Below are 26881 nucleotides of genomic sequence, written 5' to 3'. Positions count from 1 at the left end.
GAGGCCCTCGAAGCTTTAATTCTAGACCTAGAAATCATTCTAGCTTGGTTTAAACACAACTCCCTTGTTGCAAATCCAGAGAAGTTTCAGGTGTTGTTTCCAGGCACAAAGAATGCAAATATAGTTTTCAATGTTGGAAATATTACATTAGAGTCTTCCGAGAGCGTGAAACTGCTTGGAGTAACTATCGACAGTGGCCTCACTTTTTATAATCACGTACAGGACATCTGCAAAAAAGCTGCACAGAAGACCCAAAACTTTTTAGAATTAAGCATATTTAAACCAAGAGCAAGCAGATTTATTATTTAATAGTTTTATTTTATCTGCTTTTAGATATTGTCCTCTCATCTGGATTGTTTTGTAGTAAATTGGCTCACAACCTTCTTAACGAAACTCATTGTCGGGCCCTCAAGGCTAAGCAAAATTCTATCAATCTTAACTATGATGAACTTTTGAAGAAAGCTAAATGTGAGTCAATCCATACTAAAAATCTCCAGTTTATGCTTGTGGAAGTTTATAAAAGCGTCAATAAAATCGGCAATAAATTAGGCTGGGACCAATTTGAATTCATCCAAAGTCATTTAGATACGGATGAAGATGTAAATGAAAACGGGGACGACAATTCTAACGAACGTCCTCGTCTTCGAAGAGGCGCTCAAATTAGACTTCCACTTCCCAGGAACACAGTTTGCTTGAATTCCTTTAATTTCCGAGCTGGCCAAGCCTGGAATAGACTACCGTTAGAATTCAAAACTATTGAATCTTTGGCTGAATTTAAAAGAAAAATTATCAAGGCCAAAATCTATTGTTCATGCAAACTCTGTTCTATATTCTAGTATTTTTAAATTTTAAAATATTATTTACTATATAGTAAATATTCGAATGTCATGTTGGATTTAATTAGTACTTGTAACTATTTTTTTTTTATTACCAACGTTAAATAAAGAACAAATAAATAAAATAAATTTTTGATGTTTTCGCGCACTGTTAACGGGGGCTTCTTTTGATGTTGCGCGCACTGTTACAGGGGTATTTGATGCTTTCTCGCACTATTACGGGGGCTTCTTTTGATGTTGCGCGTACTGTTACGGGGGTATTTGATGCTTTCGTGCACTGTTACGGGGGCTTCTTTTTATGGTGCACGCTTCTTTTGAGGCTTCTTTTGAAAATACGTAATGGGTAAAACAGCTTTGATTCATTTTCATCCACAATTTCTTCCCTTTTACCTCAGATGACGAAACGGAAGATGAAGATTCTCACACGTCATCAACGTCCACTGCACTTCCACTAAATCCTAAGATATCACCAACACTGCCCGTCCCAGTTCTCTTACAAGAGTCCTTAACCGACAATGGAAAACTACAGAAACCTATCAGTGATACCATACCCCCGGTTTTACGACCACAAAACGGGGTAACTTCATGGTGTTCTCCATCATTCATATTGGCCGGTGTTGAATTGAACGGGGGTATTCAATCGGGACCATCCAAAATTCTTGGTAATGTCTCTACAATACAAGAATGTGTTAGCGAATGTTGTCGTGTTCCCGATTGTACTGTTGCGTATACGGAAGGCAAGACGTGTTACGCTGTACTGTGTTTGAATCAAAATATATGTCAAGCGCGCATTTCGACGCCGTCAAAAAGCCTCGGTTACGTCGTTAGAAACGGTTGGTCGCTTTTCCCGTCAGAACAAAACGCCTTTAAAGGAGCTGCTTTCCTAAACACTCAACGGCCTGAAATCATCCCAGATACGACCCTACAAACAACGACAACGACCACTTCTACTCCAACAACTACAACAAGTACCGTGACAACGACCCTTGCAACGACCAACTTAGCAACCACACCCCTAACAACGACAACAGAAATACCTAAAAACGTCAGTATTGACATTTCCTCAATAACGCCAGAATCAACTGTCAATAAAACTGAAACATGCCGCTCTAACGGAACTCTAACCGACCACCGTTTCGTTGCCGGAATGAAAGCCGGCATTTTTACCGACCACGGTGAACTTTCTGATGTCGATGATATACCGTCGTGTGTCAAATACTGCTGTCTAGATAAACTGTGCGACGTCGCTTACATGGTCGGGAGACGTTGCTACACACTTCAATGCTTTAGTCGTCAAACGTGCCAGACGTTTCCTGCTCCAAATTTCTTTCTAAACCCGGTCATTGCATTCGTGGTCCGAACGAAGCCACCAAAAGTTGACATCATCAGTGTTGATTTCATTAAACATAACTATACTGTACCACTAACAAATTCAACTTTTAGAAATTCTAGTATGACAGACAAACCCAGCATTAATGTTAAATTGAGTAAGAAAACAATGGACAATTCAAATCAGCCGTCAAAAGAAAATGACGAATTCGTTGAAGATCAAGTTGAATCAGGATCAGGTTCCGGAATAGACAGTCCTGGTTTTACACGTGGAAACGTACCAGATGCGGTATTGGACCAGTTCGAGAAAACGCAAGAACGATTGCCACAACCGACAGAAAGATACTATTTCCCTCTGAGCGATGTGGATTCAAATGTGATCAAATCATTGAGTGATGATAAAGGTATGGTCTGATATTTCTTTTGTTTCATTGACTACGGTAGACTCTCCCTAATTCGAACTTCTATTATTCAAACCTTCTAGGTATAATCCTAACTAGTACTTAGTCCCTGTCAAGGAAAAAAAACAGTAAAAATTACTTTCTTTATTTCGAATTATCGAGAGTGAACTGTATAATATCTCGATACCTTGGAACAATAACTTTTGGTAATATAATTGTTTAAAGTAACAGATTTTGGCTTGGCTACTATTACCATACAAAAGAAAAATATGGTTTTCATCTTTCGCCCGCCACATCAAACTCAATAACAATTACTTTCCCTAAATTTTCCTTCGCAGATTTCACTGAGTGTAGTTCAACAAAATACGGTTGTGAGCATTTTTGTATCACCCTCCTACACGGAGGTCCAAGATGTATGTGTAGGAACGGTTATCAGCTAGCATTGGACGGCCAACATTGTCTCTACGAAGGAGAGTGTGAACCAAAAGCACATGGTTGTGATCAGGCGTGTAAATTTGTGACTGATGGCTTTCAATGCCAGTGCAGAAGTGGTTACGTATTGAAGAAGACGGCATATAAAAGCTCATGCCAAGGTGAGAAATGAAGACTTCAATTTTATAGAAAATTAAGACTTTTTAAGCCCGTGTTTAAAAATAGTCATTGTTAGGCTTTAAAGGGACATAACAGTACTTGTGAAATTTGTAAACAAACTGTATGCAGCGGATACAAAATCAAAACAAATGTCACATGTCAAAATAAAAAACCAAACCAAATATGGCTAATTTTAATTGTTCAATTGTTTTACAAGTTTGTTTTGGACTCGTGATTTTAATTGTTCTATTTAATGACACGTGGTTCGCGCAATGTTTACATTTTACTTCTTTAATGTCCCTTTAAAATGAATTAACGTACAGAGAAACTTATTAAAGTGTACTTCATTTTAAAAAGAACCAGTGTTACCAGACTATAGCCAAGTCTAATTATTCTTTGAATTGCTGAGTTTTTACGTTCAATAATATGAACCAAATTATGGAACGAATTTTTACAAAAATTTACCTCCTTTCATTGCTTCCTCTGATAGATTTAGACGAGTGTGCAATGGACATGCATAGTTGTAGTCATGGTTGTTTAAACACACCTGGTAGTTATGTTTGTCAGTGTCCTGGTGGTTACCAATTGGGTACAGATCGGTTGACTTGTCAGCTTATCATCGGTGGTGGTGAAGAATCTCCTGGTAAGGAAATTACAAATTGTAGATTCACAAACTGAAAATAAATCAATATAAACAAGCAACATGCTGAATGGACCTACCTGTTGTTCAAAATCAGATAAAAGTAGGCGTTCTACATTTTACTATTGGTATTGAGCAAACACAATAAGTTTTAGAACAATGCAAAAACGTCTGATTTATTTTCTTTTATCATTGTGTAACTTGGTCGTCTTTTTTGAAAATTTTATGACGAAAAAAAATTTTCCGAGAAAAATTACTTCAGCCACATTTTAAGGTACCTTGCACTCTATCTTTCTGACAAAAATCAGGAAAAACTAATGAAGCAATTTTGCACCAAGTCCAAAAAACCTTATTTTTAGGTAGTTTTTGGCCCAAATTTACCCCAAATTTTTTTTTCAAAATCGGGCTCCGTCACTTTTTAGGCATTGCTATTTTGTATCATTGTGCAAAAAATTAAAAAAAACTAATGAGCCAATCCCGAGAAAAGCTGCTAACAGGAAAATGGTAAAAGGGAATTTCCCCAAAAAAACGAAAATCCGTATTTTACGACGAAAAAAAATTTTCCGAGAAAAATTACTTCAGCCACATTTTAGGGTACCTTGCACTCTATCTTTCTGCCAAAAATCAGGAAAAACTAATGAAGCAATTTTGCACCAAGTCCAAAAAACCTTATTTTTAGGTAGTTTTTGGCCCAAATTTTCGAAAATCCGTATTTGACGACGAAAAAAAATTTTCCGAGAAAAATTACTTCAGCCACATTTTAGCGTACCTTGCACTCTATCTTTCTGCCAAAAATCAGGAAAAACTAATGAAGCAATTTTGCACAAAGTCCAAAAAACCTTATTTTTAGGTAGTTTTTGGCCCAAATTTGCCCCCCAAAATTTTTTTTCAAAAATCGGGCTCCGTCACTTTTCAGGCATTGCCATTTTGAATCATTGTGCAAAAAATTAAAAAAAACTAATGAGCCAATCCCGAGAAAAGCTTGTAACAGACGAACGGACAACGGTCAAATTAAAGGACCTCCCGGTAGGTCCAAAAAGTAGTGAAAACAATGTTTTTAGTTTAAGGGGAAAATGGATTTTACAAAACAAATTAGAATATCTTATCCTTAAAATTTTGGTGAAATATGCAGAATTTTGAGACGGGAGAACTTTTAACACTGATAGCCCTATTCGTTGCAAGCAATTTTGTCTACAAGCCACGAGTGAGGTTCCCCTGGTTTATAAAGGGGGTTCGTGATACTAAAGCAGTGAAAATATAGTCTAAATTATAAATTTGAGGGTTACTAGTACAATAACTCGGAGAGAATGAAATTTCTAAAACTCTCTTCATTTTTCAGGTGAAGCAGTGTGGAAAAAGAGTAACATCCCATCCACCAGCAACAATACGACCAATGTCAACCAATCACTGACAAGTAAACGAATTGCTGATTCGATTCTTTTCCTTATCATACATGATTGATTTAACGTCTTTATTTTTACTTTTAAATTTTTGAAGTCTTCGGATTTTCTTGACTTTTTGAGTTTTAAGCCCTAAAATGTTCTTATAACATGTTCTTATTTTCACCATTTTGGAAGTTTTTTTGTCAATTTTCCTCAGAAATTATGTGTTTTAGAGTGCATAAAGTTTTAAAACGTTCCCAGCTTGTTATTGATATTTTTCCACCAAAGCCAATGTTCTCGTATAGTTTGCTCTTATAAAAAACGTGTATTTTCAATCATATTCTATCTGTTTTACATCAAAATCATTTATTCGACTGCTTCATAAACTTCAATTTTCTTTCCTTTTAGTTCCACCCAAAATCCTTAGCATCATCAACACAACTGAAGTCACCCAGGGCGATAGTATTATCTTACAATGTAAAACCCAGGGCAGTCCTGAACCAATCACAGTTTGGACATTTGGAGAGAATTTCACCACCATCGCAATAGGATACGGAAGATCCAAGATGTTACCAGGAGGCGATCTGATGATCACTGAAGCTCAAATGCAAGACACTGGTAAGGTTTTTTGTTCTTTTTTTACTTTTTCTTATTTTAGTTCAGCATTAAAAAAAGGAGGCTATTTTAGCGTTTAACGGTTAATCGGCTGGATGGTATTCTATTTTGAATGATAAATTTAACTTTAATAATTAGTATTTACTCGGATATATTGATAGTTAAAGAATTGAAATTATTTTTTCAACAATGACAGTTTCATGTCCTATTCAAACAATTTCAGTAAAAATAAAACTCGCATGTTGATTATTACTGGGATAAAAATTTTGAACTTCGTCGCTATTCAATTACACCTTTCTTTTCTTTTTAATGCTTTCTGATTTTTTTTTAATTAATACCGTGTGATGACTATTTCAATTTCCTTCCCAGGCAAGTACACGTGCATCTCTGGCAACGTTGGAGGTACAGACACAGCCTCTGGTTATCTCTTGGTCAATGACGTTGATGAATGTGTGACGGGCAAACATAATTGCTCACATCTCTGTACAAACACCTATGGTGGTTTCGAATGCTTTTGTTATCAAGGCTACACCTTATTGGCTGATCAAAGCACGTGCCAAGGTATATCAAATTCTAATTGGTTCAATGTTTAATATTTTGACTTCTAACATAACACGGTAAATGGTGGAATTGCGAATCTGAAGATTTTCGCGTTGGTTAAAGTTCGCGAGTCAGCGTCTTTTTCAAAAATTTTTCGAGATCACTAAAGTGCCAAAAATTTGCGAAAATCGCGAAAGTTTAAGCGTAAAAAATACTGAGAATCAATGATTATTTTGAGGGTAAAAGGCGGATTCTTATTGTTCAAACACACTCCTTTAATGAGCCTGGTGATTATATACAAAGTAATTCTTACCAATAAATTTTTCTCTCGGTTTTTCGTAGATGTGAACGAATGTGAGATGTTCAATGATTGTGATCACTTCTGTTGGAACACTGAGGGAAGTTACACGTGTGGCTGTCGTCATGGTTACCAGCTGCAAGAAGATAACAAAATATGTAAAGGTAAACTACGGCTGCTTGATTGTCTACAGTGTGTGAACGAACAAATTTTTATGTAAAGCTAAATCATCACATTTCATTATCTAAATTCCCGGGGGGGCAGCTGGGCAAAAGGATCGACGGGTATGTGCGGGTCCTAAGGGTACCTTTTCCAATATGTTTAAAATGCACTGTAAGGGTCGGAAAAACTAGAGATGCACTGTAAGGGTAGAAATTTCAGAAAATTCTTGAAAAATCTAGATATTTTGACCAAAAATGCTAGAATTTTGACCATTTTTTGCACGAAAGGGATCGAAAATTTGGGGGAAAATGCACTCTAAGGGTATGATTTTCACTGATTTTTGCTGCACTGTAAGGGTGCAATTTTAAAAGCCAATTTTTGGCCCGCACATACCGTCAGTCCGCAAACCCAGTGCCCCCCCCCCGGGTCTAAATTGGGCTTAGAATGATTAAAATAAGATTAAAATTTTCTGCTCAAACAATAGATATTCAATTCCAAAGACGATTGAATAGGTTTTTGAGATTAAAATAATCAAGTATGAAAGTCATGAAATTTGGCATAAATTATGAGGATTTTTTTGGGACCTGCTGTTTATCTAGATCAGAGTGTTTCAATTACATGGCCAGCTTTTTTTCGGTAGAGACATCTTCCGTAAACACCTTCCAAAATGATCATTGGGCCTCAGCTAAAAACAGTGGTTTTAGATTCCACACCAATGGAAATCTTTTTTTGAGTTAACCAAAAAGGTCTTGTGAATTCTTTATTTTATTCTGTATTACTTGAGCCATTTAAGTCTCCCTGTTTTGAGCAAGGGTTGAAATAAGCTACCAGTTTCTTCTAAGTCTGAGAAAAAGTTCAAACCTTTTACGATAACCTACTTCTTTACTCATTTTAAATTCTTTCTCGTAGACATTGATGAATGTACCATGGGAAGTCATCAATGTGAACATAACTGCACTAACACCCAGGGCTCATATTTTTGTTCGTGTAACCCAGGGTTCAATTTGTCATCAATTGATCACGTGACCTGTAAACGTCGTAAGTCATTCGTTTGATATTTGACAGAATATAGCTTTAGAAAGTTTATATGAATCAGAATCCAAGTCTCATTAAAATACATTGCAGTGCTGTGCAGTGCAAAGTTTTCCCTGTCAGACGGAACTTGAAATGCAAAAAAAAACAAATATTTACATTCGCCCAGAATCTTCGATTTTGCAAAAAATTTAGACGAAAAGACCTCTTGTTATAGCTTACTGACACGTAGATGCTAACAAAATATTTTTATTGTCTTGGGATTACCAAAGATCTTCGGAAAAGGGGAGCATATCTTTATCGACTAAGAGCCTAGAACCTTGGCTATGAAGGACGCAACAACTTTAAGCATAGATTTTGGACCCTCGCCGTTTATTTGAACCAAGTTGTCCGTCAATGTGAAACCCTCGCGAAACACTTATATGTAATATTCCAATTTGAGTCATCGAGAGCTAACCGTAAGCATCTTTTTTGTTACTAGGCAACGAAGAACTAATAAACAAAACAATACCTGTTCACCATGGCAACCATACCTTGACAACCAGAAACAACATTCATCCGCACATGCGCAGTGGGAGAACAACACGTCGTGTTTTACATCTAATCACTATCATAACACTTGTGGTGACGTTGATTCTTGTCTCGCTTGCCTTGTACTTAATGTGGAGAAATTATAAGAAAAGATGGAGGATGAAAGAGGCAACATCGAATATGAATGAACCACCGGTAAGGATACTCTCTTGTTCGTTCATAAAAATATAGACTATTCCACATAAACCGGCACTACTGACATTTTGAGGAGATCTTGATTTCTGTCAAATGAGTTCTCTGGAAAATCAAAGGGGGTTTGTAAATAGTCCACTGGGTCTTTTAAAATTAGCCAGAACCCAAAGGAGGTTTTTGAATCTTGATCAAAGAATCTGATTTGGAAATAAAAAGTGCTTTAGCCTCCAGAATATGACCGCCTTGGCTTTATTGGTTTCTTTGCGGAAAAGATTTTAAAATATTTTTTCAGGAAAAGCCAAACTTTTTGGAATGAAAACATAGGATAGGAAAAATCAATTTTTTGGTGTTTTTGCCTTAAAATCTTAATCATGTTACATTTCATTTATTTTTTCAGGTCAGATCAAGATGTTCAGCAATGTTTTCTTGGAAATAATTTTCTAGTTTGTTTTCTTTTGTAAATTGTAAAAAAATAATAGTGATTTTTAGTGTATATAATAATTTTGTAATTAAAGATTTGTTACTTTTGTTGTAAATTATTTTGAAGTTCGTATACTTTCATAATACTTCTTTTTTTGCCTTTTGTACATACATACTTTTGAAATCAAAATTGTAAATATACTGTAATTCTTTGCGTTATCTCACGTTTAATTCAACCAAACATTAGCCTGTGGGGGTCACATACAGATTTTTACTAACCCATCGAAAATTTTTGAAATCATGAAGCAGAGTTCAGCTAAAAGTAAGACTTGTTCTTGAATCATAAAGAAAATAAGTCATTTCAGCTTATACTAGGTTCCACCGTCCCTGCTGGAAAAAGATTCATCTTTGAACAAATTCACTTTCATACCAAAAGATCAAGCAAGGTATTTAAAGTCTGTCTCGAAATAATTTGCAGCGGAGACAAAAAAGACTGTAACTTTTGATAGAATTCGAATCAAGTTGCGATTTTGTGCTCGTTAAAAAGATATTCGTGAGTGGAATATTATCAAGTAAAAAAATTGAGAAAAAAAAGGAAAATGAAAATGAACAAGTGATACTTTTATGGACCTACCTGGTTATGCATTTAACACATATATAATTGATATCTACGTGAGCATGAACGTTAAACAATCATTCAGAACACAAATAGTGACGATTTATTAAAATTAGTCATTTGTTTCTTATAAAAAAAACGTTTAGAAACCAAAATTTCATGCTCTTGAAATATTCTTTCATATTCAAGACTTCGTGAGCATAAAAAGACATTTATCTCATCAAAAAATTGAGTAATTTGGCTAAGAACATTGATGTATGCTTATTAATAGTGATTCTTATAGATAAACATGCGTTTTTTGAGCCAACAAATTTTTTTTGCAAAAATCTCCCTGGGCCATCTTTTACCTATGATTTGCCCAAAAACATTTTTTTCGAAAATCAGGCTCCGTCACATTCGAGGGCTTATAGTTATGCATCTTTGTGCAAAAAAATCATAAAGAATGAAAGAGCCAATCTCGAGAAAAGCTAATACCTAAGTAATTGATAATGTGCTTATAAAAAAATATCGAATTTGGCCAGTTTTTCTATAAAAACACGCCAAGCAACCAAAATTTCATGTCTAAACACACATATGCTTCAAAAGTAAGCCCTCGTGAGCAAAAAAAACATCTATCTCATAAAAAAATTGAGTAATTTGACTAAGAACATTTAAATGTATGCTTATTAATAGTGATTCTTATAGATAAACATGCGTTTTTTGAGCCAACAAATTTTTTTTGCAAAAATCTCCCTGGGCCATCTTTTACCTATGATGGTACCTACTTTCAGCAAAAATCAGAGAACTCATGATCAAATATTTCACAAAGTCCAAAAAACCCTTTTTTTTAGCCGTTTTTGGCCCAAATTTGCCCAAAAACATTTTTTTCGAAAATCAGGCTCCGTCACATTCGAGGGTTTATAGTTATGCATCTTTGTGCAAAAAAATCATAAAGAATGAAAGAGCCAATCTCGAGAAAAGCTAATACCTAAGTAATTGATAATGTGCTTATAAAAAAATATCAAATTTGGCCACTTTTTCTATAAAAACACGCCAAGCAACCAAAATTTCATGTCTAAACACACATATGCTTCAAAAGTAAGCCCTCGTGAGCAAAAAAAACATCTATCTCATAAAAAAATTGAGTAATTTGACTAAGAACATTTAAATGTATGCTTATTAATAGTGATTCTTATAGATAAACATGCGTTTTTTGAGCCAACAAATTTTTTTTGCAAAAATCTCCCTGGGCCATCTTTTACCTATGATGGTACCCTACTTTCATGCAAAAAATCAGAGAAAATCCTGATCCAATATTTCACAAAGTCCAAAAAACCCTTTTTTTTAGCCGTTTTTTGGCCCAAATTTGCCCAAAAACATTTTTTTCGAAAATCAGGCTCCGTCACATTCGAGGGTTTATAGTTATGCATCTTTGTGCAAAAAAATCATAAAGAATGAAAGAGCCAATCTCGAGAAAAGCTAATACCTAAGTAATTGATAATGTGCTTATAAAAAAATATCAAATTTGGCCACTTTTTCTATAAAAACACGCCAAGCAACCAAAATTTCATGTCTAAACACACATATGCTTCAAAAGTAAGCCCTCGTGAGCAAAAAAAACATCTATCTCATAAAAAAATTGAGTAATTTGACTAAGAACATTTAAATGTATGCTTATTAATAGTGATTCTTATAGATAAACATGCGTTTTTTGAGCCAACAAAATTTTTTTGCAAAAATCTCCCTGGGCCATCTTTTACCTATGATGGTACCCTACTTTCATGCAAAAAATCAGAGAAAATCAATGATCCAATTTTTCACAAAGTCCAAAAAACCCACTTTTTAGCCGTTTTTTGGCCCAAATTTGCCCAAAAGTTATTTTTTCGAAAACCGGGCTCCGTCACATTTTGGCCACCACCATTTTGCACCTTTGTACCAAAAATCAAATGATTCCTATGATTCAATCTCGAGAAAAGCTGGTAACGAACGGACGGACGGACAGAGGTGAATTTATATAGGACCTCCACCCCACCGGGGTAGGTCCAAAAATAAAGAAGAAAAAAATCAACTTCTTGTAGAAATGTGGTATAATTATCATTTTCACAGGAGTGATTCTTCAATCTTAGATCATTATCACTGTTAAAAAATTTTTCAAAAATATTCATTCAATCAAAAGATATCAAACAAAATTTATTGCTGGTTGACTCTATAAAGTAGTAAAAAACGACAAAAAAACGAAAAAACCTGCCTTTTGTCGACCAACCAGCAATAAACTTTGTTTGATATCTTTTGATTAAATGAATATTTTTGAAAAATTTTTTCACAGTGATGATGATCTAAGATTGAAGAGTCACTCCTGTGAAAATGATAACTATACCACATTTCTACAAGAAGTTGATTTTTTTCTTCTTCATTTTTCATTTTCATTTTCCTTTTTTATCTCAATTTTTTACTTGATAATATTCCACTCACGAATATCTTTTTAACGAGCACAAAACCGTAACTTGATTCGAATTCTATCAAAAGTTAAAGCCATTTTTTTCTCCAGCTGCAAATTATTTCGAGACAGACTTGAGTTAATCTACATGCTCCCTTTTCAGTGAATACACTCTTGTCGAGATGCATAAATTTATTGTTGTCCTCGCTTTCAAACACTTTCATTGCTATGAAATTATACATTTAAACCAATTTAAATTCCCAAAAGGCAAACATTAACTCTAAAACAAAAGTACTTGAAATTCAAAATGTCTCATGAGGTGTAAACAACACAATTATCATTGTGAATATGTAATTTTATAGCAATGGAATCTGTTTGAAAACGAGGACAACAATAAATTTATGCATCTCGAGAAGAGTGTATTGCTGTGTTTAACGCTTAAAGTTCAGAACAGAAATGTTGAAAATAAGGGCGCTTCACACCCACCGCCTCAGAGAAATCAAAAAAAATCAGAGATAAGTTTTTCGTTTTCGACAGTACATCGTCGAATCAATTCTTGATCACTTCCAAAATAACAGTAGGATGGTCCAAACTTTATCATTTCCGGGGGAAATTTCCTATTGCCACTTTATAACAGAGAAAGGTACAAAATGATTTCAACTTGTTAGGTGGGTCTGTACAAAGGCCGTTCTGTATTGTCAATCATTTTCACTCAGCGAAAAAAGGCGATATTCCGATAAAAACAGCGAGATCCCGAAAACCGAATTGAGAATTAAAAAGTTTGGCCGACCTACGGTATTCACTAGGTACAAAAATAAATTTCCGTCGAAAATTAAAATTAAAAAAATAAGTCCTCCCAATGGAACACCCCAGTGTAGTTTACAGTGTTGAAAATTAAAAAAACTAAATCAGAATTTAGAAAATTAACTATACTGGAGTCTTTTTTGGAATTAAGTAGCTTACTTTCGAAGTGATATCTTGAGAATAAATTGCTATAATGGTATAAACAACTAGTGTTGGGAACCATTTTAGAAAAACAGGAATACTCAGAATGTGTGTGGGTATAGTGTAGAATATACACGTTTTTTTTATAAAAACATCCAATATTTTTGAAGCCTTTGGATGTTCTTAACTTTTTGAGTTTTAAGCCTAAAAATGTTCTTATTTTCTCAAATTTGTGAACATTTTTACCCGTTTTTTTTGTAATTGGTTGTTTTAGCCTTAAAATGTTCTTAACATTAACATCTCTTAATATTTTGGCTATCGAAGCCTTATGTTCTTATATAGTTTGTTCTTATAAAAAAACGTGTAAGGCTACAAGAGCCACCCACTCGTCACGGTAAAGCTATCAAAAAATATAAAGGACCCAAAAACTCGATTGTATATCACGAAATACTAAAGTGTCAACACACCCATAAATAATTATTTTTATACAAATACATTATCACAAACATTATATGTCACATTCTTTTACAAAAATAATATAAAAAATCAATATCTTTTTATAGTTGAAAAAATATTAGTTTTTAAATACAATTTCGGATAAAAATCAAACCAAAATCAAATATATGGTCTCCAGGATGCCCCGAATTATTTAGGACTACATACTGATTAAAAGAACAGAGGCAGAAATTCTAAAATTCTTGCTCAAAATTGGGTTTAAACATTAAAATTATGATCTCAACTTGAATGAAATATACTACTATACAAGTCCATGTGTGCACTTCCTTTTCTTTGTTTGTCATATCTCAAAGAATGCTTCAATTCTAACAAATCATGTATCGTTACGATAAAAGATTAAAATAAGTTCTTGCCAAAATTAAATTTTTTGGTATTTTATCTAAATAATGAGTCCACAAAAAAGAAGCTTGAAATAAGCAGGGGGGGGGGGTCGGTACTAAAATCTCAGACATCATGACATTTAGTGACGTGGTGGTATGCAAAAAAGCTCAAAAATAATTTTAGTACCATGTGTACTAAAATACCAAAAAGGGTGGTCTCTTAAAGAAATTTTTGAAAAATCTTAGTATTTTGTTCTAAAATCAGCCAAAATGGAGTTTTTTTTTATCAATTTAGGAAAAAATTTGATTTTTTTTTTCAGGAATTTTCGAAAAAAATCTACAGAAATCTTTCAGAACTTTTCCAAATTTTTGAATATTTTTTGAAAATATTTTTATGTACAGTTCAGCACAGTTTAGTAATAAAATTATATTATTTTGCAGATTGATGCACTAAATTTGACTAGGTTTGTAACAATGACCCCATTTTGGTAAATTTAAAGCCGTAAAAGGGCAAAGAATGGGTGGTATCTATGTTAAATTGTTCAAAATAATTTTAGTACTAAAATAACATTTTCGAAAAAATAGGTGGGGGTATGTCAAAAATTAGCGAAAATCCTTTTAGTACTCATGTATGTCTGAGATTTTAGTACCAACCCCCCCCTGAAATAAGGCAAAATAGAACAGATTTACTCTGTCATTCGCCAAAATTAGTTCCCACTAAAATTAAAAAATTTCAGGATTTTTTGCCGCTCGTCAAAATAAGTTCCCTTAAGGTATAATACGTACTCTAGGGACATTACGTGTTACTTCTTAATTCAGCTGAAACCTCTGCCAAAGTTAAGATTTTTAAAAAGGACTAGGTTTTATTTCACTCAATTTGAAAAAAAAATCTTTTTAGCGCAAAAACCGTCCATACATCTATTACTTAGGTTTATTCTAATAGCTGAAAATCGAGTGAGCAATTTCATGTAAAAAAACTGAATATAATAATAATAATTTCCAATCCATCTTCAATTTCGGAATACACCTTTTCGACCGTAGTGACGCGGGCATTTTTTTGTCCACTTTATCCCACTAAAACCCTCCCAATCCTTTTTTGACGCATTTTTCTATTGTTTATTGGTGCGAAAAAAGGACTGGGGCGGTTTTAGTGGGATAAGGCGGACAAAAAAATGCCCGCGCGGCAATTGATGGCTACGGTCGAAAAGGTGTATTCCAGCCACTACACTTTGTCCAAACAAAATCAACATATCACCATAACAACCAAGTTCACAACAATCACCATCTCAATAGACAGTTTCGTATTGTTTGCCCATGGGTTGCGTTTCAAGGATCATATTCGTTTTGCGTTCGATTCGATGAAGTCGATCCTGGTTCTGAAAAAAAGGAAAAGAGATACTAAATGGTTGGTTCAGATATACTTCCTAAGACTCAAAGGGGCCAAGTGGAACGCCGATACCGTCTAAGAACTTTTACTGTATTGTGAAAACTTTTCTCTAATGGTTATTTCGAAAGGCCCTTCCGTAACAATAAGAAAAGGAATTTTGTCATATTATATATTCTAAATATAAAATACCTTCTTGAGCTTTCGTGCAAAAAATTCTCTTGAAACAACTTTATTCTTCAATCTCTTTTTCTCTCTTCTCTTCACTTCAATCTTCACTAATTACTTTTGGTGCATGCAGCAAGCTGTGATACGTGCAACTATTTTCTGTCTATTTTCTTATAAAATACATGCAAAAAACAATATGCACGCTGCTAGTCCTACTAAATGTGTAAGGTTTATTGTGTAAGGCGAATTGATACAGAACCAATTCTGTTCAATCGTTGTCAATAAATCCCACCAATTCTATTCTAGTATAGGCTCAAGAGTAGACTAGCCCTAGACGAAACGACGTGCGCTAGGGCTGTGCAAACAAAAATGAAAAAGATAAATGTATAACAGGTTTATAAACATTGAGCTCATAATTAATTTTCGTAAATATTTTCCGAAAATTAAATCAGTTAGAACCGAAACTCTTTCACGCGCTGATATCAAATCTTCAAAATTCCAGATAAAAGATATAATGGAACATATCTTTTTGTTTCGAAGGAGGCTCACCGATTACAACAAAGAGGATATCTGGGGAATAATGGCAATGAAAGCACCGGGAGGGGGTTTGCCGTGATTCGTTTTCTGGCACAAAACATAAAACAAAGCTGAATGAATTGATTTTGCAAACACCGTTAGATATCAAGAGAGAAGGTTACCTTTCGTTGTTCTTCCAGCATATATTTCTCTTCTTTAGAAAATCCTCGGTATTTGGCTAACGTTTGAATGCGCTCTTCTCGTTCTGTTAATGCCTACACCAAGAACGAAACAGAATTTCCACAATACAATTAACTCTCTGTATGGTTGGTATATTTTTAAAAGCGAGGATTTATTGTAGCTAAAATTTCTTTGGAAAACTAACTATCACTTATAACGCAACACAGGAAGTAGGAATATTTTTTCATGACCAAAATTTCAAAATGACAGGAAAATTTAGTCACTTGCCAAAAAAACGTTTTTCCAGAATAAATTATTTTACCTTTCGGAGATCAGCCTCTTCGCGTAATAGCCTTTGTTCCAATTCGATCTCTTGCTGTTTACAGCGGAATGCAGTTTGCTATGAAAATGTATAGAGAAAACTTTATCAGAAAGTATCAGACCTTTTCCTTATGAACCGTCTAATTTTAACTTTTTGGTTATTTCCCTAAAAATAACATTGGCGTCATCCAACTCCAGCAGCCTTCAAGCGATCCGCGGTGTAAAAGTAGAACACTCAGCTTTGCGATGGTGGGCAAAGTCCGAAGGTCATACCAAAGATTCTAAAATGGTAATTTATGCCTTTCTGATTTTAATGCTCGGCAATTAAGGAGACGGATCAAGGAGCAATCCAGTTCTAGAAAGAGTGGATCCCTTCCCTACTTTCGTGTAGATAGCTATGAAGAGAGGGACCTTCGGGCCTCCTCCCTTCCCTACTTAAGCTTAAGTCCCTTTGTAATCTTTGCAATTGAAAAATCAAAAAGTCCAAAAAGCATCATTAAAATTTTAAATAAAACCTCTTACATTTAACAATAATTTGTTTTGTTTTTGAGTTTCTAATAACTGTTGTTTCAACGAGTGGACATTCTGCTCTTGTTTCCGTCGATCAGATTCCAGTTGGCGGACTTGCCCGTATAATGTGTGTTCCGTATCTTCATGCCGGTCCACAACTCGCTACAACGAATAACATGATTTGTTTACAGATAGAACTAATTCAGAAAAATGATAAGGCAAGCATAGAATTTCTTACTAAAATTCTATTTAACAGGGCCGGCGAATCGGTTTTGAAAGTGAGGGGGCTAAATGATATAGTGACTAAGGAGGCCCCACCATGGTTGGGGCCGACGGGCCGGAAAATTTTTGAAATTATGGTACTCTACATTAGCTTAGAATCGGCCTAAATTTAATTTTTATGAAGTTATTGGAATGAAAAAATCAAAGAAGTTAAGTGTCTTTTTATACTGCTAAAGAATATACTACTATATAATAACAAAATGAAACCTATAAATAAATAAAGCGGGACTTTTACATGTTCAAAATTCGTCAGTAAAATTAGATTTAAAGTATGCTTTTAACAGGCAGTAAGCATACAGTAATCAAAGATTAAAATTGTCCAAAGTAATTAAAGCGATTCACTCGAGTCGACACAAACTCTCTACCAACTTCATCAAGTTTATCCGTTAGATTTTTATGGATGTGGAGCAAAGAAAGATTGTTGTTTTTGAGAAACGTCACCACGTTTCTTCTATTTCTTTTTTTCTTTTTTTCTCTTACCCTCTCTTTCTCTCTCTTTTTTTTTTTTGCAAAAAAGTGGGGGGGGGGGGGGGGGGGGCTATAGCCCCCCTAGCCCCCCCCCCGGTTTCGCCGGCCCTGTTTAACCACCCGTCATGAATAAGTTCTTTACATCTTTTTAAGATTCTTACTCTGATTGATGATTTATCATGAGACTTATTATAATAGCGTACGCGCAATAGCTCATTTTTGACATGAGTAGGTCAGAATTAACCTATAGATAAGTAGACTAGAGTCTACTTCTGGCTGAACTTTGCTTTTTGATGATTTCTGATGACGCTGAGTTCAGTGAAGTAGACTAGGAGCATTTGACGAGGTTGCCATTTAAAAAAAGAATGTTTAAAATCCAAATAACTAAAAAACTGCTTGGCGTTGAAAGATATAATAAAAAATGAGAAACAAACATCAATAACATATTTGCAACCCCTTATTCTCAAATAAAAACATTGCTTCATACTGTTTTTATCTTCCAAAAACAACTAAGATCTGGTGGACTGTTTTACTTTTAATCTAATTTAATTCAAGAATTCAAATACGATAACACAAGATAACAGAACGTAATCGCACGATGGGTTATTTTTTCTTACTTGGCACGCCCTCAAAGAGAGCAATTATTCGTTAATTGCATCCTGTAGAGATCAATTAATCGTTTATCACACCCCTAATGTTTACAAAATTGAATTTTAATGTTTTTTCTTATATTTTTTTTTCATCGAACGTTTTAATTGCATTCGAAATTTATTTTGTGAGAAAGAAAATCAATAAACAACAATAAAAGAAAGACGAAAAGAAAGACAAAAAGAGAGAAGAAAAATATAAAACTCTCAGTGTAATTTACTTTCCTAGCTGGGAAAAAGTAGTGAAAGCCATTGTGCGATTAGCTCGTAATCACATAATAACTCGTACAATTCGAAAATTGCACTCGTGATTTTTTTGTTTCGAATTTTCCTCGTCCTTTCGGACTCGGAAAATCAATAACAAAAAAATCACTCGTGCAATTATATTCGAATTGCACTCGTTATCATGTGATTACATATACAAATCTTTCATGTGACCAGCTTTGACTGTTTACTAAATGATGATGATAAATTTGTCCAAAAATCTCAAAATATATACCGATAAATGTTGAATACTGTCGTCTAAATTTTGCTTCTTGATTTCGTGGTTGACCATTAAATTACGCATCCGGAACTCGTCCGTAGTTTGGTCGTTCCTTTGTTTTCGTTGTTGCGATAAAATATCTTGGATCTCTTTACGACGGGCGTTTACAGCCTGTTCGACATAAAGAAAGTTGATTAAAAAGAAAATGTTAAGAAAATGTTGAATGTATTTATTACGTGTTTGTGTTTAAAATTTGTCCATGGCTTTGATAGATGAACGCATACTAGTATAACTATTTTGATTTTTTTAAATAACATGTATCAACTCAGTAAGAAAAATTTGTGACCTCCAATCCTTTCCAGACAGGTAAAATATGTATAGGGATGAATAAAATTTCACTTCAATCCTCTCATTCAGGTCTTTTTGTAAAAGTGTAAATAAAGACTGATATCCGATAAAAAAATTTCGTTCATATATTGCACTAAAAGAGTTCATGAAGAAAGAGAAAGCATTACTAGGACTTTTTCATTAGATTGTTTTCCAAGCCTTTCCATTTGCAATAAATCATGTTTGATTTGTGATTGTCGCATGTCGTTTGTATTCTTTTCAATCTTCACTTTGATATCTTTCAAACGTCGTCCATCTAGAATTAAATCAAATCTCCATACAGCTGGCTCTCTGACATTTGAACTTGAATAGAAAATTGTAAAAAAATTGTTCAAATTACGGAGATATTCGAATTTAAAAAAAGCACTTTACGAAGATCTCTCCTTGAAGGGGACTTAAAAATTTAGTTAGAAGTTTAGAAATATTTTTAATATTATAAGTTCGACTTAACCCGAGTTCACTTCACTTTAATCAGAGCTTTGGAATAAAATAATTATAATCTGATATCAATAAGGGTTAGGTCAGGGGGGGCACGCAGTTACTACAAGACAGTATGACACTTACTACCGTGGTGGTACTGTATTCAGAAATTATGAAAACAGTTACTACACAGTGTAGTAACTGCTGTTTGGGGGTGGTGCCAAACACTAAAACTAGCACTTTTGGTGTAGTAAGTGCTTATATTTTAATTCTTTTATAAAGAACTTTCAAAATTTTTCACAAAAAATGAATTTTTTTTGTTACAAAAAATATTTTTGTTATAAATGGACGAAAATTTTCTCAGACCCAACTTTGAAATTATGCTTTCCCTAATTATCATTAAAATGTTCTCAACAGCTGTTAACCAAGTAAATTAAAAGAAAATCTAGCACAAAAATGGCTTTAGGTTGAAAAATAATCGCAAATTAGGGTGATTTCGAGCATGTTTTTGATGATATCACTCAAAAACAGGGGTGGTACCTGGAAATATTTTCTGAAAACAGTTACTACCAAGGTGAGAGAATCGTGAACTGTTAACAAATTTCGGCCATTTTTTCCACCATTTAAATTAATTTTTTGATTTACGGAAAAAGAAAACTTTCAAGTGTCTTAGCTTCGGAAGATTCAAAAAAAATCTAAAGTTTGTAACTCGAAGACCTTGGCTCTAGGGGCCTCAAAATACACTTTAAAACCTCAAAATACACTTTAAAACCATCATTAATTTCGGCGCCCATTTCCTTTCTCTACCAAAAGCAGTTTCAAATTCTGAATGGTGGAAAAATTATCTAAGTAATTTCACGCTCGCGTCCCCGCAAAATTTTTTACGATTTGTTATTTAAAAAGGGTAAGCAAAAACACTAGATTTCGTCAATTTGCTTCAGTATTGCCATCACGCTGAATGAAATATTTTTCTACCTTCTCTAGCCTGTGAAGACATGACACCGATCATTTCATGAAGATCTTGACTGTATCGCCGTTTACTGCGTTCAGCTTTGTCTCGTCGTTCTTTATGAGCCCTAAAAAGCCAAGAAATTTAATTAATCAAAAGTGACATCTCCAACGAGCTATCAAACAGGTTCGGCCGTAACAAATAGGTGCAAATTATTTTCCTTGAAGAGTGTCAACTCTGGTATCTTGAGAAAGGGCGCAATCAGTGTCAGACGGAATGTCGTCCGACTTAACCCTATAACAGCGCATATTCGTATCAAATGCCAGTTCAAGTCTTTATTTTTTATAGTGAGGTCTGGTAGCTAAAGGCATGAAATTTGGCACAGATGATCCTTAGAGGGACAGACATGGATTCATTCAAGACACCAAATTTGGTCAACTAGTTCCGTTATTGCGGGATTTTTAGGTTTTGCCTGGAAAGGCTTATGATGACGTCATCACAAAACTTTCAACCTCGATAACTTTTGGTTGGAAGATTTTCAAGGCATGCTTTATACCTCAATTTTCATCAGCATTTCATGATCTTTCCGTTGGAACCATCAGATTTTGAATATTTTCAAAAAAATAATTTTTTGCCCAGCCACCTGATGACGTCATCTGGCAGGTGGTCAGGTGGCAAAATTTGGTGCTACTGTTTGAAATTAAGTTTTGGACCCTCTAAGGATCATCTGTGCCAAATTTCATGCTTTTATCACCATCTGAAGTATTTTTGTGCTAACAGACCTCACTATTAGAGCATTTTCATGGCCATCATTTTGTTTCAATTTCAAAAAATGGCTATGAAAGTCTGGTTCCTTTTACATTACATACACTCCGCTGCTTTAAATACAGCACATAAAAGAATAATAATTATGGGCTAGAACCAGTCCCACAAAATTAAGTAAAGAGGTCTCAAAATAAGTTTAGATGCTTACTGCACTTTATGGCCAAGTTCGTTGAGTCTCCTTGAGTTCTCCTAAGAATTAAGAGAAATTTATTGCTATTAGAAGAAAAGTCGACAAGCAAGTAAGTTAAAGTATCTTAGTAGTTTCCGAGCAGCTCCCGAGTGTTTCGTTTAGTTCCACAAGATCCAGAATCGTCAGAAAAAGCGGGCCGAAATCAAAAAAAGTAAAAAAGAACTCTGGTTCTGCCCTTTATTATTTCCCTCCAGCTAATTATAGAACTGTTTAGAAAATGGAATTCTTGAACACATTTCATCCAAATCGGAAAAAAAATAAATACAATACATTGCCAGATCAAGACATTCAAATTATGTATAGGTAAGAAGAAGAAAATGTACTCACGGTTTTATTACGTAGAGACACTTTGTTCGAAGATCTATTGAAGGAAAGGAGTGACAATTATGAAGTTATCAGCAAAATAAAGTGTAAAAATTTAATCCGATCTCGTTCTGGAAGAATCATACCCTATTCTAAATTAGCAAAAAATCAATTTAGCCGTTACGGCGCGAGGATACTAACAAAATCTTGAAGTGATGGTAAAGACAATTACCTAAAGACTTCTTTTTGGTACTCATTCTATACCGAGTAACGCTTCTGCCAGCCAGCCAAGGTCTACTTAACAAATAAATTGGTCTAAAATTAGGGATTTTTGAGCTGATTTCTCAGACTTCTTACTCTTTGTCGTTTTCCTTTTGTACACGATGTTTTTGTGCCTCCATGTTCAATTCGATGGACAAGTTAGCAAACTCTTTCTTCAATCGGAATTCTTCTTCCTAAGAATAAAAATTTTATACAAATTACATTTTTATATTATACCCACTATGTTCGCGTATTTTATCATAACAACTACATTCTTGTTGCCAATTACTGTAAATCTCAAAGTTAACAGTCTCAGGCTATATTAAAGTATTTTCAAAATCACCAATGTGTGTTTTCTTTTAAGCCTTCATGTGGAAACTATGATTTGGAATTAGCCAAAAAGACTAATGTAATTTCTTTGGTATAACCAATAAACTTTAAACCGTCAAAAAAATAGAATCTTTAAAATCCCCTTCATAAAATTTTTTTATCTTCTTTGGTAACACATCCCAGGGGGGGAGCACTCAAGGGTATGTAAGGGTATGTAAGGGTATGTTTTTACCTCTACCTGTACCTGCACTGTAAGTTACCTTTGTTCCTTCGTAAGGAAGGAAATTAAACTAGATTATTCAATCAATAGCATGCTGTTCGCGCTCTTGTACATGCGTATATTTCCCATCTGCATGTCTCAAAAATTACCTTTTCGAAAGGGAGGTGTTCCATTAAAAAGGTCTGATGAAGAGAATGATGCACTGTAAGGGTGTGCTTTTTGTCGGTTTCTGTACTGTCTTTTTCAGAACAAGTGCCCCCACCCCCGGAACACATTCAAATCTTTCTTTGGACGACAAAATAATGATCATTTTAACACAAAAATACCTCTTTTAATTTGAGTTTTTCTTCAAATTCTTTGACGATTGAATCCATTTCGGTTCGTTTTTGTTGAATGGCATCAGCGATACTTTCAAATTTGAACTCCAAGCCATTTCTAACATATTATTGAAAAATTGAAGAAGAATCTAGATTTATGTGAAGTAAATGAAAACAAAATATTTGAATAAAATAGCAACCGTGTTTACTGCAGTGTAAAAATTAAAGTAACTTAAATAACATTGACTGTCATGCGAAACTCGTGTCCTTTTCAAATGCCTTCTAAAGGTTTTATTTTAAAACATACACTAAGTTATAGATAAGAATCAACTTGGATCATAGATTCATACAGTTTATTGATCACTTTTGAGTCTCCCTCTTTTTCTTTATGAATCAAACCAATATTTTTGTTGGTGCGTTCTTTTGTTATCTAAAGAAAAAGTAGAAGATGTTCTTCCTTACCTTTAAAGGGAAGAAATTTTCGCGGGAACAAATTTTTGTGGAATTAAATTTCACAGTTTTTCAACAAATCCGCAAAATTTAATTTCGCGAAACGCAAACATTCCCATGATTTAAAATCACCTATAAAATTGGTCTTTTTACTTTAGGGAATAATAGGCCCATAAGATTCAATACCTTTTCGTTTTCAATGAAATGGTGTTGTTTGATTTTTTCTTCTTCTTTTTCAGCAGTGATAGCTTCTGTCTCTTGATGTCTTTGATTATGGTATATGTCTTTATGTAAAAAATAAAAAGTTTCGGAATGAGTGCAGGTTCATGTTGAAAAGGTCAGTTCAAGATAAGTGTGCATTCTTTCTTTTATAGTAGCAGTGGGCTATAGAGACCTTTTTTTTCAAAATTAAGTTTGCATAATTTGAGGTTTGTAGCACGAACAACGCAGATTTTAGGTTTTATTTCCAGGCAAACCCTAGTTTCTTCCCGGTTTCGGTCTATCTCAGCCTAAATACTTAAATTTTTTAAATTTATATATATGGTAGAGGTATATAATTGTTACATTCTAATCCTACTTTCCTCCAAGGAATATTTTAAGCATAATTTGAGGTTCATAGCACCAACAGAACAGATTTTATATTTTTTTTCCCAGGCAAACCCTTTTTTCCCCAGTTTCGGTCAATTTTGGCCCAATTTCCAAATTTTTTGAAGTTTACATATATGGTAGAAGTATATAATTGTTACATTCTAATCCTACTTTTTCCAACGAATATTTTGACCCTAATTTGAGGCTTGTAGCCCAAACAAAACAGATTTTAGATTTTTTTCCAGGCAAAACCCTGTTTTTCGCAATTTTTGTCAATTTTGGCCGAAAAACCTAATTTTTTAAGTTTATATATATGGTCAGAGGTATATAATTGTTACATTCTAATCCTACTTTTTTCAAAGGATCATTTTGAGCCTAATTTGATGGTTGTAGCACCAACACAGCAGGTTTTAGATTTTTTTTCCAAGCAAAATGGCCCGAAAATGGCCCATTTTGGGCATAAAAAAGGGCGGAGAACCGCCATTTTTTGGAAATATCCAAAAATATCTTAGATTTATGTTATTTGGGTCCCAACCAACCAAAAAAAATTATGCAAACTTAATTTTGAAAAAAAAGGTCTCTATAGCCCACTGCTATTTATAGCTGGTGGAAACTACCATTTTGGAACTAATTTTCGCGGGAATTAATTTCAACATTTTTTGAACCAGCAATTAATTTTATCAAGAAAGTGGAAAAATCCCTGGGAAAATGAAAGAAATTTGTCCAAGAAAGGGTAAAACCGCGAAACTTAGAAGCCACAAAATGCAATTTTCCCAATTTTTTTTGACCGCAAATAATTAGTTCCCGCGTAAATTAGTTCCTGTGAAAATTAGTTCCGATAAGGTAGCCAAGAACACCATGCTTTGAAGATGCTGTAGAATCTTGAACAGAATACACGTTTTTTTTTTTAAGAAACTAGTTTCACCAAGCAGCCTCAATGTTTCTTAAGAAATCGGCCTTTTGAGCCTTAAATGTTTCTTACATGTTTCTAAACTTTTTAACATAATCAGCCTCATGGAAGGCTGGGTTGAAAGGTTCTTAAAAAAACCGAGTTAAAAAATCTTATTTTCTCATTCTCAGCCTCAGCATGTTTCTTAGAAGTTTCTTAGTTTTTAGGCATTCTGAGCCTCATCTCCAGATCTAGAAGGAGTTGGAAGCTCGTTTATAGTCCGTTGGATAGTTTAGAGTCTCCTCTTTCTTTTAGGCGCCTTTGGCGCCGCCAGATTTAGGTGCGGACCTGACTGAATGATGGAAAGGTGCCGAGTGGTAAAACTTCAAACTAATTCGCTGGAGGACAGAATCAAGTTTCTCAGGGCCAAATTTGGTTTCGCCCTCCTACATAGCCCATGTTTAATATATACGCCATTGGCACTTAAGGGTTCACACTTTGCATGAAAACATAAAGGTTTAGAGAAATTAAAAACCAACAGTAAAGAAAAATATTTAGGAAGTGTTATTTAGCCCCCAGAGTTACATAAACTAATGCAGGTCCCCCCCAAGATAGAGCTCCCCCCGCCTGTCAGGAAAAACAAGCAGCTCCCACCTCTTATATGGCAAATTTTAGGTGTAGCTCCCCCCGCTCAGGCGGGGGGGGGGGTGCGAGCCATGAGTGGAAATAATGTTTGTTAAAAATGTTTGTTAAAAATCTCTTAGAACTATCAGTATCTCAAACAGATCGTAACCCAATTTTAGAAAGGGATGTGAATTTAGATTTCAAAGGGAATATGAAATATTTTTTCCCTCAAAACGTTTCTGCAGCTTTGTCGAATTGTGTAGAAAAAAAAGCTTGATGCAGTATTTTTTTTGAAAGACAGGATTTCATAAAAATGAATAATTAATCTAGACAAGCCTGTAACAAGTTTTTCTTTCTAAAAAAAAATTAAAGCATGATCAAAACAAAAGTTCAAGGGGAAATTAAACACAGGCAGGATTGGAGAGGCTTATAATTAGAAATTCAAAACTTACCGTTTTCATAATTTCTCATGGCCACTTTGAGGTTGGATTCCTTCCTGATTATATCACCTTCAACACGTCTCAAGTTTCTCTCTTCTTGCTTACAAAGTAGCATATAATCCTGCAATAAACAAAAACACAAAATAAATTTGAATAACCTTATGGTTAAATTAAAATTAAACCAATACAGGCTGTAAGTTAGTCTGCGTTAGTAGGGTGGGGCGTCAAATGTCAAAGTCAGAAAATTCAAGATGTAGTGTTTTTTTATGAAAAGTTAACCTATTGTGAGGCATTCTGCGCAATTTTTAAGGTCAGAAGTCCAAAATTGGCCGAACCCCCCTGGGGGTACTGATTCGCACTACCGGCAAAAATTGGAAAAAATGGCATTTTCTGGCCTTTTCAGGCCTGTAAATTTGTCAAAACTATTTCAAATCTTATTTTTTTCATTTGTTGTACTAAATTTTAAGAAGAAACAACAAAATAATCATATTGGGTTGAAAATTGTGCCCATTGGAACCCTAAACGAGCCGTTTTTTAAAGCCAATTTTGGGTAGCAAAAATGCTTTTTTAAGGCCAATTTTGCAAGATCATAAACCTTTAAACTGATTAATTCACATGTCTGAAATTTTTCAGAGATGGAAGTCTTCAATAAAGTCTTTAAGCAAAATGAATTTCAAGTTTTCACTTTTTTCAAAAATTCATTAATGGCGTTTTCAAAAATCGCTTTTTAAGCAAAAACAAATTATTTTTATCAAAAATAGCATTTTTTAAGGCAAGCTTCGACAAACTGAGTTTAAATGCTGACTACATTTTTTTGCATTGATAGTATTCTGGGATACTCCAAAAATCAAAACATTTGGGTTGGGAGGCGTCTATGCCCGACATTTGGAAATAAAATCCTGCTAAGAGCCATTTTTCAGGCAAAAACCCAAATTTGGACTGAAAA

At 34.3% G+C, this 26881-nt stretch overlaps 4 protein-coding genes across 4 annotated transcripts in view; 1 reads left to right on the top strand and 3 right to left on the bottom strand.

The window, feature by feature from the left end:
• The window catches only part of LOC136802003 (uncharacterized), a 57015-nt gene extending 47830 nt beyond the window's left edge, over positions 1 to 9185 (top strand). Inside the window, exons 20-29 of the mRNA XM_067058730.1 lie at positions 1232 to 2569; positions 2905 to 3159; positions 3648 to 3800; positions 5137 to 5211; positions 5588 to 5797; positions 6164 to 6355; positions 6677 to 6796; positions 7704 to 7829; positions 8308 to 8552; positions 8947 to 9185. Coding sequence (XP_066914831.1) covers positions 1232 to 2569; positions 2905 to 3159; positions 3648 to 3800; positions 5137 to 5211; positions 5588 to 5797; positions 6164 to 6355; positions 6677 to 6796; positions 7704 to 7829; positions 8308 to 8552; positions 8947 to 8985 — 2753 coding nt within the window. The 3' untranslated portion in view covers positions 8986 to 9185. The remainder of the gene's footprint in view (positions 1 to 1231; positions 2570 to 2904; positions 3160 to 3647; positions 3801 to 5136; positions 5212 to 5587; positions 5798 to 6163; positions 6356 to 6676; positions 6797 to 7703; positions 7830 to 8307; positions 8553 to 8946) is intronic.
• LOC136802082 (prolyl 4-hydroxylase subunit alpha-1-like) overlaps positions 1 to 26881 on the bottom strand; it is a 136378-nt gene that overhangs the window by 76753 nt on the left and 32744 nt on the right. The window lies entirely within an intron of this gene.
• On the bottom strand, positions 14646 to 21529 carry LOC136799888 (myosin heavy chain, embryonic smooth muscle isoform-like). The gene is made up of 8 exons (XM_067056562.1): positions 21472 to 21529; positions 20525 to 20625; positions 19258 to 19385; positions 18758 to 18913; positions 16874 to 17023; positions 16353 to 16430; positions 16033 to 16125; positions 14646 to 15158 (listed from the first exon to the last, which is right to left on the bottom strand). The coding sequence occupies exons 2-8, from the start codon at positions 20556 to 20558 to the stop codon at positions 15069 to 15071; spliced, it is 729 nt and encodes a 242-aa protein (XP_066912663.1). The 5' UTR covers positions 20559 to 20625; positions 21472 to 21529; the 3' UTR covers positions 14646 to 15068.
• The window catches only part of LOC136815450 (uncharacterized protein MCAP_0864-like), a gene marked incomplete in the record, with an annotated part of 74246 nt that continues 68832 nt past the window's right edge, over positions 21468 to 26881 (bottom strand). The window contains 7 exon segments of the mRNA XM_067072234.1: positions 21468 to 21512; positions 21841 to 21874; positions 22174 to 22271; positions 22954 to 23062; positions 23295 to 23374; positions 23581 to 23678; positions 25948 to 26056. Of these exon segments, the coding sequence (XP_066928335.1) occupies positions 21468 to 21512; positions 21841 to 21874; positions 22174 to 22271; positions 22954 to 23062; positions 23295 to 23374; positions 23581 to 23678; positions 25948 to 26056 (573 nt within the window).

Source organism: Clytia hemisphaerica, unplaced genomic scaffold (genome assembly GCF_902728285.1).
Source record: "Clytia hemisphaerica strain Z4C2 unplaced genomic scaffold, Clytia hemisphaerica genome assembly, whole genome shotgun sequence".
Taxonomy (NCBI): domain Eukaryota; kingdom Metazoa; phylum Cnidaria; class Hydrozoa; order Leptothecata; family Clytiidae; genus Clytia; species Clytia hemisphaerica.
Note: the sequence above shows the minus strand (reverse complement) of the source record. Positions and strands in the feature narration are given on the sequence as shown.